The 15,708-nt window shown below is 31.3% G+C and overlaps 1 protein-coding gene across 1 annotated transcript; it reads right to left on the minus strand.

Moving 5' to 3' along the window:
* Positions 1-13,562: 13,562 nt before the first annotated feature.
* Positions 13,563-15,657, minus strand: LOC111295006 (transport/golgi organization-like protein (DUF833)). Its single transcript, XM_022888343.2, has 5 exons — positions 15,392-15,657; positions 15,122-15,305; positions 14,568-14,774; positions 13,940-14,131; positions 13,563-13,866 (listed from the first exon to the last, which is right to left on the minus strand). Exons 1-5 carry the CDS (start codon positions 15,472-15,474, stop codon positions 13,732-13,734), a joined length of 801 nt encoding a protein of 266 aa, XP_022744078.2. The 5' UTR covers positions 15,475-15,657; the 3' UTR covers positions 13,563-13,731.
* Between the last annotated feature and the right edge of the window lie 51 nt (positions 15,658-15,708).

Here is a 15,708-nt window from a genome sequence, read left to right on the forward strand (position 1 = left end):
TCAAAATACATCTATAGAAAGCCTAGAAAAGTCTTTTAATGGCCTGAAAAAAAAGTCTAAATAGTTAAAGCTTACAAACAAAAGATTAAAAGGAAAAGTTCAAGCACTTGAATAAGAAAAAGATGAATTGAGGAGTTTGTTCATTGACCTTAACATAACACGGTAATCCACTAATTGAAAATTGGCCCAACTTTTAAAAAAAAATAAATAGCTGCAAATAGAGCTATAAGAAAAGGATAAGGCATTCTTTAAGGCATAAAGGCATGTCTAAATGTTGAATGGAGTTATGGTTGAAATTAGAATGCAAATGGTAATTGTGAATGAAAAGTGTGGGCAATTAAATGAAACATATATGAGAAAGTATAATCAGTTGGACTCCTTGCTTGACCAAATCACTATAGCTACTTATAAAGCTAAAGACATAGCAGAAAAGGTTGAATAATGAAAAATAAAGGTGCCACCAGTAAGAGCACATGGCCAAGAACTACTAGATTTCTTTAATGAAGTGTAAAGCCAATATCGACAAATTAGAGATTTTTTTTTCAATAAGTTCTAGACTTTTCATGAATGTAATATTAGATTTGGTTAGAAATAACTTTTAACTCAATAAAAATTTTCTTTGTTAATAATTAGTATGTGGCAAATTCTCTTTATAACATTCATGCATTCATGCATTTATTCTTATGTATAATTGAATGGTTACATGAACATCATTCTAAACATGCACCTTAATTGTGGTAATAAAGATTTAAGAATAGCTCAATCAACTCACCACAAGTATAACACCCGAGCCCAAGCTAAAAGAATGGAACAAGACAATGCAAGTCACATTAAAATGTTAGAAAGGGCTTAAGAAAAAATTAAGAGAGAGTTAAACAAAATCCTTAAAGCATTAGGCAAGTTGAATAAAAGAAAGACTATAAAAGAAGATGCTAGACTTAAAGACCATCTGTTGTAGGATGTTGTTGATCTTCTACATCCTCCTAGTTATGGCCCATATCAGGTCTAGTCCACTTAAGTCACTTCATCACAATAATTCATATTTTTTATAGAGTATACTTATACATGAATGCTATATGCACCAATTCGAAGGTAATTTCAAAGCTTCATTAATCCTATATTCATAAAAAAGGCTATCAAACTAGTTCAAGTTCCCAAATTAGATGACTTTAAATAAATTGAAAACATAGACGCGTTGGGTTTTGTCTAGTTTCAGATATGGTTATACTTTTAAAATTTAAGGTACTAGAGTTTGAGAAATATGATGGTATCCACCACGCATGTTATAATATACTATCGTAAAATGACAGCTTATGTTAATAATGAGAAACTTTTTATGCATGTATTCTAAGATAGTTTAATCGATTCTACTACATGGTGGTATGTCTATTTAGACAAAACTCGCACCTAGTCATAGAAAGATTTGACTTGTTCTTTTATCAATCAGTACAACCACATTGTTGACTTAGCTTTTGATTGTCTTTTTTGACAAAGTATCAAGAAAAAAGTAACTGAGTCTTTTAAAGAATATACCTAACGATAACAGGGAAATGACTGCTCAAGTTCAACCTTTTATAAATAAGAAAAAAATGATAATATTGTTCGTTAGCACCCTGAAAGCACCTAGTTATGAAAATATGATAAGGAACATAACAAAAAACTTTGCTAACATGGTAATCTTAGGAAAAATTATTGAAAATGTCATCAAAAGTGATAAGTTTAAAGAAAGAAAGGCCAACAATACCAAAAAAAATGGGATGCCTATGATGAAAGAAGTTGAAGCCCAAGCCGTGAGTTTTAAAAGACAACAGTTCAAAGGTTATGCTTCATATCCACCACTTGTACATTCAGCTTACTACCCTACAATCAATAATATTACATAATTTCTTTACTAGCCTCATTACCTAACCTGAATAACATCTATCCAAGCCCTTGTAACCAGCCTTTCAAACACCTGCATATGGGCCTAATCCCTTCATTACACTAATTTTAAGACCTAAAAATCAAACGAGTAGTTTGAAAAAATTCAGGGGTAACTAAGAGAGAGCTCGCATTGATCCTATCCTTATAACCTATATTGAATTATTTTTAGAATTAGTCAAAAATGACCTCGTATCTACAGTTTTTTTAGAACTATTAAAGTCAGCTTATCTCAAATGGTATAATATTAATGTCACATGTGCTTACTATAATGGACATGTGGGTCACTCTATAGAAACTCGCCTTACTTTCAAGCATAAGGTACAAAGTTTGATCCAGACAAGCTCTGTAAACTTCAATGAATATGGGAAACTAAATGTCAATAAAGATTTTTTGCCTAATTACACAAGGGCATAATTTTGGGAAAGCTAATTGGAATTGCTTGTCATTTTATGATTTTTTTCATAATAATGATCTCTTTTATATACTTGAATTTCATTTTATTTTTCATCATTTTAATAAAAGTGATGGATATGATGCATTTTCATGACATTTTCTCTTTTGTGTGAATCATCGTTATATATTTTTACCTTCTCATATCTTTTTCTTTATCCATTTTTTATTACTAATAATGAATATTCAAATAGTCATGTCAATAATTCAGGATTCAATTTTGAAAACATCATTCATGATATATGATTGATAAATTAAGACTATTGATTCATTAAAACTGCTAAATAAAAGAAGATAAATCTAGTGAAAATTTTTGTTTATTGAAAGGTGAAAGTGGTGCAATACATGATATTTATAATGGTTCATTTATAAGTCTGTTCTTAGTCAATCAATATTCTCCATTGAGAGTATTTATGTTAGAAATGATAAATAACCATTTTTTCTACCTTTCACAAAAGGAGTTAAATTATCCTTTGCTACTCCATTTGAGCTTATTGAAATTTTTTTTTCAAATAACCCTAACTAAGGATAACCTCTACAATAGGGGCAAAGTTTGACAAGCTTGTTTATGAAAAAAGTTAGGAGCCTTGGTAATTTTAGGGGCAAAACCTTTTTGTACTCAAATCTTTCTTGAAAATGATGAAAAATGAAAAAAAATAAAAAAATAAAAAAGGAAAAAAATGAAATTGATGCGTAAAATGTCAAAGTGCTTTACATGAAAAAATAATTATTAGTTTGATTACCCTTTAAATATAGTTTGGGCTTATTTTGTCCATTTCTTTCATTGCCATAGCCTACGTTACATTCCTTAAAACTTTATTTGATCAAATGTGAATACTTGATTTAGAGAATTATAAATTTAACTAAGATAGATTTTTCATTGAGTTGTTTAAGATTTTAATCAAAGTATCATTGATAGATTACAAAGGAAAGAGAACTAAGAAGAAAAGATGAGAACATTGTGCAAACAAAAAAATAAAAAAATAAAAAAGTAAAAAAAAAAGACTAAAACTGAAAACCCGAAAAGGTAGTTTAAGTAAAAAAATAAAAACTTGGAAAATAGCTTTACATGAGGATCCCAAAAATATGGATGACAATTGGCCCAAAGATTAAGGATATTGATGGAATATGTTTTTGAAAAAAAATTATGAGTTAGAGTTCAAGGTTGTTTGAACAATCATTATTCTAGATGTTGATATTTTATTTCAACAGTAACAACATTTTGTTTTCATTTATCTTTGATTTGTTCTTGACCATACTCCCTTTTTATAATGAAGACCCATTTTTCTTGTTCTTTACCAAATGTACATCCCCTGAATAAATTAAAAAATGTATCATGTTTGTTATGAATTAAAATGGTATTAATTGGATGACAATGATTATAAAAGAATTTTTCATTCTTTTGAAAGAAATCCAAGATGAAAAAGTAAAATAAGCCTGAGAAAATGATTTGAAAAAGGTAAATAAAATGATCCAATGATGAACATAACGATGGATTGGTCGATATAACCTGTGAGTTAGGACCATATTAGGAAAATAACACGGATCAGTTGACAGAATTTGTTCTGAAATTGTTAGTATTGAGAAGTTAAGAAAGAATGGTGGAATTTTAAGAACCTTTTTATTATAATTAAAATTTCATGGCATTGATGTAGTGACATCTGCATTACATACATCCTTAAAATTTGTATTTGCATCATGGTTGGGGTGTACATTTGCATCATATAATGAATCATAGTATGACATTTCTATTATTGTTTAAGACATGCATTTGCATCATTTAGTGAGAATCTAAATAGTTGTATTTACATCATTTAGAAGGCATTTGCATTACATTGTCGTATATAAGAATTTAACTTTGATTGGAGAAAACTTTTAACTTTTGAATCCTTGAATGAGGAAGATATTTCATGATGAGATTTTTTGGATAACGAAAACTTTCCAAACTTTTAAAGTCATAAAGCTTTTGTTTAAATGAGCCTTTTTTTCGAATAAGAATCTTTGAAATTTTAGGTGTGAATTTCTAAAATTTTTTTAATGTAAATTTTTAAAATTTTTGATGTGAATCTCTAAAATTTTTTGAATGTGAATATTTGAAATTTTGGATATGAATCCTTAAATTTTTTAAATAAAATCTTTAACTTTTGGGTGTGAATCTTTAAAATTTTCAAATGATAATATTTGAAGTCTAAATGTAAGCCTTGAAACCTTTGATGTGAATCCATAAATTTTTCAAATAAGAAATTTTGACTTTTAGATGTGAACCACTAATAAAAAATCTTTTGAATGTGAATCTTTGAATCTAGGAATTTTGGCAAATGATGAAGTTCAAATTCTTATGAAACTTTGAGTTTTGGAGAATTTGAAAAGCTTGGGAATTTTTCTTCCTAACAAATCTAAAATTCTTGTGAAACTGAATTTCTTTCACATATGAAATTCTTGCGAATCTGAAGTTTTTGCAAATCTTCCATTTTTGTGAAACTGAAACTCTTACGAATTTAAAGTTTTTATGAGTCTAAAATTCTTATGAATTTGAAGTTCTTGTGAATATGAAATTATTGAAAACCTAAAATTCTTATGAATCTAAAAATTCTTGTGAATATAAACTCTTGTAAATCTTTGAATTCTTGTAAAATTAAAATTTTTATGAATTTGAATTCTTGCTAATTTGAAAACTTTTAGGAATTTAAAACATTTGTGAATCTGAAACTTCTGCAAAACTTGGAACCTTGTGAATCTGAAATCTCCATAAAACTTGAAACCTTTGTGAATCTGAAATCTCCATAAAACTTGAAACCTTTGTGAATCTGAAACCATTGCGAAACTTGGAATTCTTACAAACCTTTAAGAAACTTAGAATTCTTACAAACCTTTACGAATATTGACTTTTTGCAAAATTTAAAATTTTTACGAAACTTGAAATTCTTGTAAACCTTCGTGAATCTTGAATCTTTACAATTTTTGTAAGAATTTTTTCGAATCTTGAAGTCTTAGAATCTTTTAATTTTTGTTATGGAACCTTGCAAATTTTTTAAGTTTTATGATGAACCATTAAACTTTCAAATTGTGAATCTTTAGATTTCAAGTTAAAAGCTTTTAGTTTTTCTAAATTCAAACAAAATGGTTGTCTTTTGATCTTTGTACGGTTCCTATTTTATATAAACCATCCAAAAATGGGCAACTATAGATACCTTATTTTGTCCAAGAATTTTTTTCGAAATCAAAATGGGCTTCGACCGTAAAGTGGACCGATTGGAAAGCTTTAGGTCCAATCAGATTAAAAGTCTGACAATTTAATTTTGGTTTGAGTTTTAGTTTTAATTTAATTTTAATTTTAATTTTAATTTTGATTTTAGTGTTTTAATTAGTAAAAAAAAAAAAATTAGAAAACCTAATGAAAATGAAACAAGAATTTACAATGAAATCTTAGATTCAATCTTTGAATTTAATTTTTGATTTTTAAATCATTCACAGAAAAATTAATTCATAATCAAATCAAATCCAATAAAATCATAAATTTAAAGCGAATTGATTTAGCATAAATTTTATTATAAATGACAAAAAATTGTGATTAAGGGGGAAAGTAATTAGAAGAGCAAAAATATTCAATAGAGCAAGGCAACATATTGATTTGACAGTGATTCAGCCACAACAATCAGCCATGTTCACTAACCATCTTTACCTATACTTTTCTTTTAAACCAAATTTTTAGGAACCTAAATTCTACCTAAAAGTACTCTTACAAATCTGAATCTTACATATAAAACACACAAAAACAAAATCCATCAACTTATAACTTAGAAAAAAACAACCACAACAAAAAAAAAGAACCAATTAAACACCAACACCCTAAACCAAAACAGACATAATAAGCAAAAGCCAACCAATTCCTTAAGCAATACAAAAACACAATAAGCAATCAATGAATTGACTTTTGCAGTAATAAACCTATAAAATCTAAACCCAAAAAGAAAAATCCGAAATCAATTCAACCCATCATCAATAAGAAGAAATGTTATGGAGTGAAAGATAAAAAAAATCCTTAGTGGCCAATAGTGGTGGTTATCGATAGAAGGTGTGATAAGTTTATAGATCTATACATTATGACACTATGACTTGTAAACCAAGTTTGCTCAAAAGCAAGTTTATAGTGCATTTAACTTGGCAAAAGAAGAGGTATTATTCCATTTTATTGATCCAAACCTCAACTTTTTTTATTTCAATGTTAACAATATCAAATCTAGGCTAATTCATCCATCTGCTAAAGCTATTAAGGATGAAAAGGATGCTGAGATAGACATTGAGATTGATGTTATCCTAGGGTAGAGCTGCTAAGCCTAAGGTTGAGGTTGGGGTTCGAAAACCTCTAACATCAGTATTTAAGAAGTAAGAAAAGGATAGAGTTGAAAAAGAAGAGGCTTGAGTAAGAAAAGAAGCTTTTTTATTTTTTTGTTAATTTTTTGTTTTACTTTGAGATCAATTTTTTGTAAGCATCTCAAATTAGATCTTGTAAACACTAGATTGAAATTATGTTAACTCATATTCTATCATTTTGAAATAAAAATAAAATGAATATATTTTTGCTCAAGTCTTAGCTCTGCCTTTGTTTTTCTATTTTGCAACTTGTTTCTTTAAGTTTGATAGCTTGGATAATTCTTAGCTTAATGCAAGGTAAAGCTAATTTTAGCAAGTTAAATAAATTTGAGGACAAGTTAAATTAACTTGAGAATATATTTAAGTGTTAGCTTGGTGTATTATTATGATCGAGGTTTTCTTTCATGTTATGCACCAGTTACTAAAAATTAGTTATGCTGTATTATCAGGTTTAAAAAGTGATTTTTCGAGTGTGAGTTTGGTTGTTTTTGAGTTTCAGACTACATAAATGAACTTTATTCAGCTTAAAATATGGTATAAATAATTCTTTAAAATTACAAGTTTGAGTTTGTACTCATGGCCTTTACGAGTAGTAGACTTTTAGGTTATTTGCATTTCATGTCCTTAAAATGATATTTTCATTCATATCTTGTAGCTTATAGGTCACATCATAGATGACCTCTTTGATTATGTAAGGGACTTTCCAGTTTAAGGCTAACTTTTCACCTCGATTGTAGACTCCTAAAACTTTTACCTTTCTAAGCATTAGGTTGCCCTTATTTATGTTTTTTCATCAAATTTTCTTATTGTAGAAGCTAGATACTCCCTGTTGGTAGGCTGTTATTTTGGTCAAAACTATATCTTTTTGTTCTTAAGTTAAATCAAAAGTTGCTCTTAAGGCTTTCTTGTTCCCTTCTTTAGTTCTGAGCTTGACTTGGAGGGTTATTAGGCCAATCTCCATAGACTTCATGGCTTCTATTTCAAAGGTTAAATTAAAAAGAGTTTCTCCTTTAGGGACTTTAGTGTTATCTTAAAAGCCTATAGTACACCAATTAGTTTGTCAGCTTACTTGCCTTTAATTTTATTTAGTCATTTTTTAAAGGTTTTTAGTATGGTCTTATTGGCCACCTCAGCTTGGCCATTAGACTCAAGATGTGTGATCGAGTTGAACTTCAGATCGATGTGAAAGTTGAAATACCATTCTTTAAATCTTGGATTATCAAACTATTTTTTTATTATTCATTATTATGGATCGAAGTAGACCAAATTTACAAACTATGTTCTTCTAGATAAATTTTTTAACTTGGAAGTCAATTATGTTAGCTAGAGCCTCGGCTTCAAGCTACTTGGTGAAGTAGTCAACTGTTACTTGCATAAATTTTCTCTGTTCTATGATCGGGGTAAAAAAATTGAGGACATCCATTTTTCATTAGATAAAATGCTAAGGGCTGATGATAGGAGTTGACTCATTGATGAGATATGTTATATATATACGAATCTCTGGTATTTATCATATTTTTTCACTAAGTTAGTTGCATATTTTCTAATTGTGGGCCAGTAGTAACCCTGTTTGAGCACCTCTTAGGTCAGTGGTTATCGTAAATCCCTTCATGGATTTCTCTATACATGTACTTTGCTTCCTTTTCATCTACATATCTTACGTATGGTAAATTGAAAGATCTTCTATATAATTTCTCATTAATCATAATGTACAAAAAAACTTTTCTTATTTCGGCTTTAGTCAAACCTCATCTTTAAGCAGACATTAGTAGTCAGGTAAGCTTTGATTAAGGTCATCAGTGATTCCTTTTCTTTAATTTCGTTGACCAATTTTTCTTTAATGGTTTTCTCTATCAGCTCTTCATTAAAACACAAACTAAGCACCCAATTGTTATTCTTGATACTAACTTAGATAATGAATCGGTCAGTGTATTTTCTGATCTCAGTATTTTTCTAACCTCAACTTTGGATAATGTACATAGATGTGTGAATGCCTTGTCTAAATACTTCTTTATTCATTTTTATCAGACTTTGAACTTTTTATTTATTTGATCGAACACCAGTTGGGAGTCACTATAACAATAATATTTTTCACATTTAACTCTACATCTAATCTCAGACCAATAATTAATGCTTTATATTCAGCTTTATTTTTGAAACTTTAAACCTAAACTTTAAAGGATACTGAAACTGTAGATTTTTTGGGCTAATTAGGATTAGACCGACCCACTTCTCTAATTAGTAGTCGAACTATCGATAAAGAACTTTCACATCTTTTTTTCTTTAATTTCATCAACCTTTTTGGGCTATTCATCAGTCTAGGCTAAGGTGTATTCCATAACAAAATTTGGTAGCACTTGTGATTTTAGAGCCAATCAGTGGAGTATATGCAAATTATATTCACTAAGCTCTATTATCTATTTGATTAACCTACTTGACAGTTTTAGCTTTTGTAAAATTTATCTAAGTGGCTGGTTAGTTGAGACATTGATTGTGTGAGCCTGAAAGTATTGCATGAGCTTCTTGGCTGATATGATAATGGCATAAGCCACATTCTCTATTTTGAAGTGATTCACTTCAAATCCTATCAAAATCTTGTTCATAAAATATATTGGTCTCTACCTTCTCTTTTTTTTTTACTAACATCGAGTTTATAGCTTGGTCGGTTATAGCAATGTACAAATAATACACCTCGTCAGATCTTGGTTTAGATAAAATAGGTGGAGAAAAAAGAAACTCCGTAAGTTTTTCAAAAGTTTCTGCCACTGAGGTGTGCATATAAAATCTAAAACATTTCTAAAGATTTTGAAGAATAACAGGTATCTATCTGTCAATTTGGATATAAATCTGTTCAAGGTAGCAACTCTCCTAGTTAACATTTGCACATTTTTATTAAGGTCAGTGCTTTCACCTCAAGGATAGTTCAAACTTTATTTGAATTTGCCTCTATTCCCTTTTTATTGATCATGTAGTAGAGGAATTTTTTTGTTGTGACTTTAAAGGCATATTTGTTCGAGTTGAACCTTATGCTATATCTCTTGAAAATGTTAAACGTCTTTTCATATTTTTCTAGATTGTTTTCTCAAAATAGTATAGAGATGAGGTTTTTTGTAGGCTATTTTCGATTGTCATTTACCTCAGATTGTTAATTAATGATTTTTTTTTGCTTAATTAGTCGGGACTATTCCCTATACGAAAGGTGAATCCTGATGTGACTGTTAGTTAATTTGTTGTTAGCTATATAGTATGTTGTAAAAGAGAAAAGTTGAATAAAATGTAGATTTGTATTTTTTTTAATTGAATTAAGAGCTCAGTTTTGTTGACATGTATGTATGCCAGCTTAAGAGCTAGGCTTTTATAGAATCATTTAAAATTTTGTAAAAATTTTGTAGCAAGTATAATTATAGAGTTTAAGAGCTCAAAGCGACTTAAGAGTTTGCTTTTTTTTTTCTTTTTGATTTCATGTTGCTTCTTACCAAGGATATCTTACTTTGTTTTTTCAACTTTCCTAACCTTTACTTTAATCACATCTATTTTTTTGGTTCTTTGATTTTAGCCAAACTATCAATTTACTTCTTAATCCTACTTTCTATCGTTGTGACATAACATTATCAAACCATGGATTGGTCTCTTATGACTTATCTAACTCTGTTTTACATTAGAAACTTGATTTTCATATAAGGAACTAAGTCAATCAATCTCATAACAGACTGGCTAGGTAAGCCTAGAATCATGTTGAATGTAGAGGGAATATCCACTACTAAAAATTTTATGACCGGGGTGATGCTTCTTGGCTCAGTGTCCAATGTGATTAACAGCTTAATAGTTTTCTTTATTAGTACTTGTTCATTTTCAAAATTGATCAAAGTGGTAGTGAATGCCTTCAAAATTTATTTCCTTATGCACATCTTTATAATTATGGCATAATATATCATATCAGTCAAGCTCTCACTATCAAATAAGATCCTTTTCACCATATAATTATATGCCATAATAGTGACCACTATTGTATCATCATGTAAGAATTGAGTCCCTTTTAGATCTTTCTAGCTAAAAAAGATCCACTTGTCTTTTCATTCTTTTTCTTTCTTGGTTGAAGACCTTATGGCTATTACCATTCCCTGGTCATACTTTCTTTTGGATGAAGTAGATTACCTCCAATTATAACATTAATAATGCCCGTAATAGGCTAATTTATAGATCGACCTTCATCCTCCTGCGTATTTCTCTGATCACTTCCTTTATTTTTCTTCTTACCTATTTTCTTAATTCCTTCCTACCTCTTATCTCTGATTACCCTTTTTAAAATTTGGCCTGTTTGACCCTGCTTTGCTCGGTCCATAAATCTGTCCAAATGGCCTTTGTTAATCCAACTCTCTATTTCATTCTTTAGGTTGATGCAATTCTCAGTATGGTCAATTTCTCTATGAAAAATATGTCTTTTTATTAGATCTCATCAATTTTTTTACCTTAGTGGCTTTAGCCATCTGAGTTCAAGGTTATTTTCTATGTAGATCAAAATCTTCTTTCTAGAGGTATTCAATGCAGTGTAGTTTCCCTCTCTACTCAGACTCCTAATCTTAAAGTACCTCTATCATCTCTCTCTTGATAGAGGATTCTTTTTCTTTTTTTTTATCGAAAATGAAGAATAAGCCTCTTTTACCTCGACCATCGAGGAAAGGGAATGAGCTTTTCTCACTTTAGTTTTTCATTATAGCTTCAGCGTGTGTATTTTCTTGTGATAAATAGCACATCACTAATGTCTTTGGTGATTCTAGGAAAAATGTAAGCTTTAAATGGTACTTTTTATCATTAAATCCATTGGTCAAGGTGACAACTACAGCAATTTACTCTAAATTTTTTACTTAGAGGGCTTCTGTGTTAAAACACGTAACATAGTCTTTTAGAGACTCATTTCTACCATGGTGGATTGACATTAAGCTTAGTGTAGTTTTCTTCATTCTTCTACTATTGATAAATTGAGATAAAAAAGAATTGCTGAGCTCTTTAAATATGGTGATAAACCTTGGTTTCAAACTACAATACCAGGACTAAGCTACCCTTTTAAGTGTCATAGCTAACCCTTTACACATAAGAGCCTCATCTGTCATTTGCATCATCATGTTAGATCAATAAAGCTCTAAATGATCAAAAAGACCAGTAGTACCATCATAGGTCTAAGGTTAGTATTTTGAATTCTTTTGAAGGTATGGTTCTGTCGATTTCCTCGATAAAAAGTGAGGTCTCCAAAAGTTTAAGCTCATCCTCGAATGCTATAACTTTTCCTTTATCTCTTTCTCCATAACATGCATATGTGTTTCGAGGTCTATATTTAGTTAAGGCTTAAGGGCGATTGGTTTGAGCTTTTGAGTGGTAGCTTGTGTAGAAGCATTAGTATCATAGTGGCTGATTAGGGTGATAAGTTGTTCCTCTTCTTTTGAGGCTGAGGAAACCTCAGTGTTGTCCCAACTCAGTTGTTTTTCAATAGGTAATCTTCTAAAAGTGATCAAGTTAAGTACCCTAGAAGTTTATGGGGGTGTTAGGCTTTGGATCATTTTTCTAAGGGACTAAAGTTATTGGTTTAGAGCTAGAAACTGCTCCATTATGGGAACTACTTGTACGGTTAGTCTGTGGGTTGGCTAGGTTGGATTTCAATCCCAGCTGTAGTGGTTGGTTCTCTTTTTTTGGTGACTTTCATCTTGGTGGCATGATATTTAGCTCAATCTAATAAGAAGTGTCCCTACCTGAGGCATCAAATGTTTGTGCCAAGCTACGAGCTGAGGGGTAAAACCTTGAAATTACAAAAAAAAAAAAAAAGTTGGTTAAGAACAAAGGTAGGAAATGTTCCTTACATTTGCGTTTTAATGTTTTAGTCAAAGTTCAATCAAATATGAAGGTAAAAAAAAAAACCAAAAAATAGAAAAATAGTTGAAGAAAGCAAGATGATTAGATAGTATCTGTATGATCCTATTTATAGATGGAAGGTGAGGGATTTCGGACAGTTTAGACTACCCATGGTTTGGTCAAGGTTAGGATGACCTGACAAACCGAGTTGACCTAGACATTGACCATCCACTCAAAGGATAACAAGTCAGCATGGAGGGGGGATTGTTGGATAAATTGATGACAAGGCCAAGCTGACGTGGCACTGTGATAACAGGATGATCTGACATGTCATGTTAGCCCAAAAAACCATTATGCCCATGACTATTTGCTAACAGTCTCTAATAAAAGAAGATGACCAAAATGGCTTTTAAACCCCAACAAGTAATTTTTTTAATTTAAAAGAAAATTAATAGTTGCACCTAGGTCATTTTTGCCTCTTGAACAAGTGTGGTTTGTGTTGTTATAAGCTTGAGCAAGATTATGCAATATATGTTGCTTAATCAAATTTGAGAATAATGGTTGTTTTTTTTTTTTTTTTTGTCAGAAAAAGTTTAAGGCGTGAAAAGACTTGATCAATCTAAAATCAGAGTAAACCGTAGACCTTTAAAAGGAGTTATATTGAATTTACAAATTGTTCATCGAAAAAGTTTGTTAATAGTGAGATTTGAGCCTAGTCTAAAATATTCGATGCTCAACAACTTAACCAACACCCATTGGTAATGGCTATTTGTTTAATTCTGTAATGAAGGGGACTTCCTGTTGTAATAGAAGTAAGTTGCCAGTGTCAGTAAACGACTTGAAAATTTGTTTCCATGTTGGAGTACTGTCTGATGCCTGATGCAAGACGAGAATTGAATGGTAGAAAATGCCAATGTTTCTCATTAATGAGCATTGCTTTCGAGTTTCGACCATCGTGCAAGTCCAAATAATTGAATAAAACCACTCCATGACTATAGATAGAAAGTAGTCGACTTTGTTAGTTTACAGAATGAGAAGGCAATTATTATCACAAGTTCATACAAACTTTGTTTTATTTGGTAAGTTCCATATATCTTTAACTCCTCAAATCAGTGTAGCTGGTGAGTTGAATCCAATGATCTATTTCGTAATCTCAAATTGGTAAGTTATTGTCTGCTCCTTCCAAATATCCATGTCCAAATACCTTTCATAAAAGCAGACTTTCCCATTTGATTTCACGGACAAAGCTGACTGGTTTCTGGTGCCATAACGCCCCTGCAAGAGAGATTAACACTCAAGGACTGACTTTGGTTGTAGACTTTTCTGAGGAAAGAACGTGCAAGATTACCTGGGGATGAATGAAAACGATATATATGGCACTTAAATGATATTCAATCTCAGGAGGATATATGCGAGGTAGCATGCTTAAATCGTCTTTTGTCGTGTCCATCATTAGTTCTGCGACCATCTCTTTAAGGGGGAGTTCATCTTTATTGTAAATATCCATGACCTCCTTGAACTTACGATCCAATCGTTGAGCCTGCAAAAGATAAAGGAGAATAAGTAATACCAAGATTGCTGATATCCAAGAGAGAGGCCTTTGTAACATGGAACCGAAAACATAACAGTACCAAGACATCAAACAAACTAAGCAGCAGTTGTATAAAGTCAAGTGAATGCGCAGGAAGAATCAATAACTTCAGAATAATTAACCTTGTCAACCAGCATTAAAGAATACAAGATGAAGTGATACATTGAGAGCTCAACATGTGGCCACTTTGCAAACAAGAAAAGGCAAAGATAAGGCATTTTATTAGACTTCAAGCATATCCACTACATGTGCAATTCGGATGCGTATTTATTATGTAATGTCAACAGGAGATCAAGTATTGGCAGGTAAGAAATAGAAACTAAAATATTTGTTAACAGAGATGGTTCAATTATGTAATAAAAAAAGTATTAAAATACCTCCTTACCTTGAGCCAAGGTGAATCTAGGCTTGCGTTTGATAGCACATGAATCCCAGGGGAAACCTCTGTGATAAAGTTTCCATTTTCTTTTGGTCTGTTTGTTACATAAATCATGGATTTTGAACAAATATCAATCACTATCAGGTTGAACCCATTATACTGATCTGCCTCATTCACCACTTCTTCAGCAAATTCAATGGGCTTCTTCTTACTCTGAAATTATGAAAACCCAAAATGAACTGAGGATTTCTTAATAGAATTCATCACCACCTAAAGGAATAGGTCCAATGGAGAAATACTAGAATGTACTCGTTCAAACGATCAATTTTGGGAGGCTATCAATCTACAATTGTCCCCACAAAATCCAATAACTGATTGTTCAAAACATGAACAAGCAAAAACAAAAAGGCAAAACAAAACCACGGCCACAACCAAATGCTGAAAAGGGCACAAAATTGATCAAATACACACAAGAAAACAAAAAAGGGTTGTCAAAAATCAATCATGGAAATATGAAAAGAAACGTGTAGAAATTGAATCAATAAGAAAAATACTTTTACCTGCAAGAAACGAACAGGGAGGTGTCCTCTACTCTTAGCTTCAGGAATTGATTGGAGCTCCCTAACATTGGTGATAAAAGCCACCCTTCCATCTCTCGAAGAAGCCAACCATGTCCCACCAGCTTGCCCATCTCTTCCTCCCAGAATGTCCCCACCCTCCCACCAACCTAATGGCTCTGTCAGCCTTAAAACACCCAAAAAATAAGACCCAAAATTTCTTAGGACCAAAAAACCTAAAGAAAAAGAAGGCAGCGAAAGAAGGTAATTTACCTGCTGTGATACTCGTCTCTGTTGAGAAATAAAAGGAAAGGATAAAGTGGGTTGGTTTCCCACATAAACACCGCTATGCACATGATCTTTCAAAGTTGAAATTTCCCCTAGAAAATGTGAACCCACCAGATTTTGATGATTTTGGGGTTTTTCTTTTTAGGCCCCCAAAATTTCATGCAATTGGCGGCGAACTAGCAATTGACAGAACCACCCACTTTGATCCTCCATGTCAGCACTTGTTGGCCTATCCTTTCTTTTTTTACTTTCTTCTGAACCCGCAGTCCAGACACGTCATTATACAGTTTTTTTCCCCATCA

This window comes from Durio zibethinus, chromosome 16 (assembly GCF_047325235.1).
Source record: "Durio zibethinus cultivar Kanyao isolate XHJ-2024 chromosome 16, ASM4732523v1, whole genome shotgun sequence".
NCBI classification, from domain to species: Eukaryota; Viridiplantae; Streptophyta; class Magnoliopsida; order Malvales; family Malvaceae; genus Durio; species Durio zibethinus.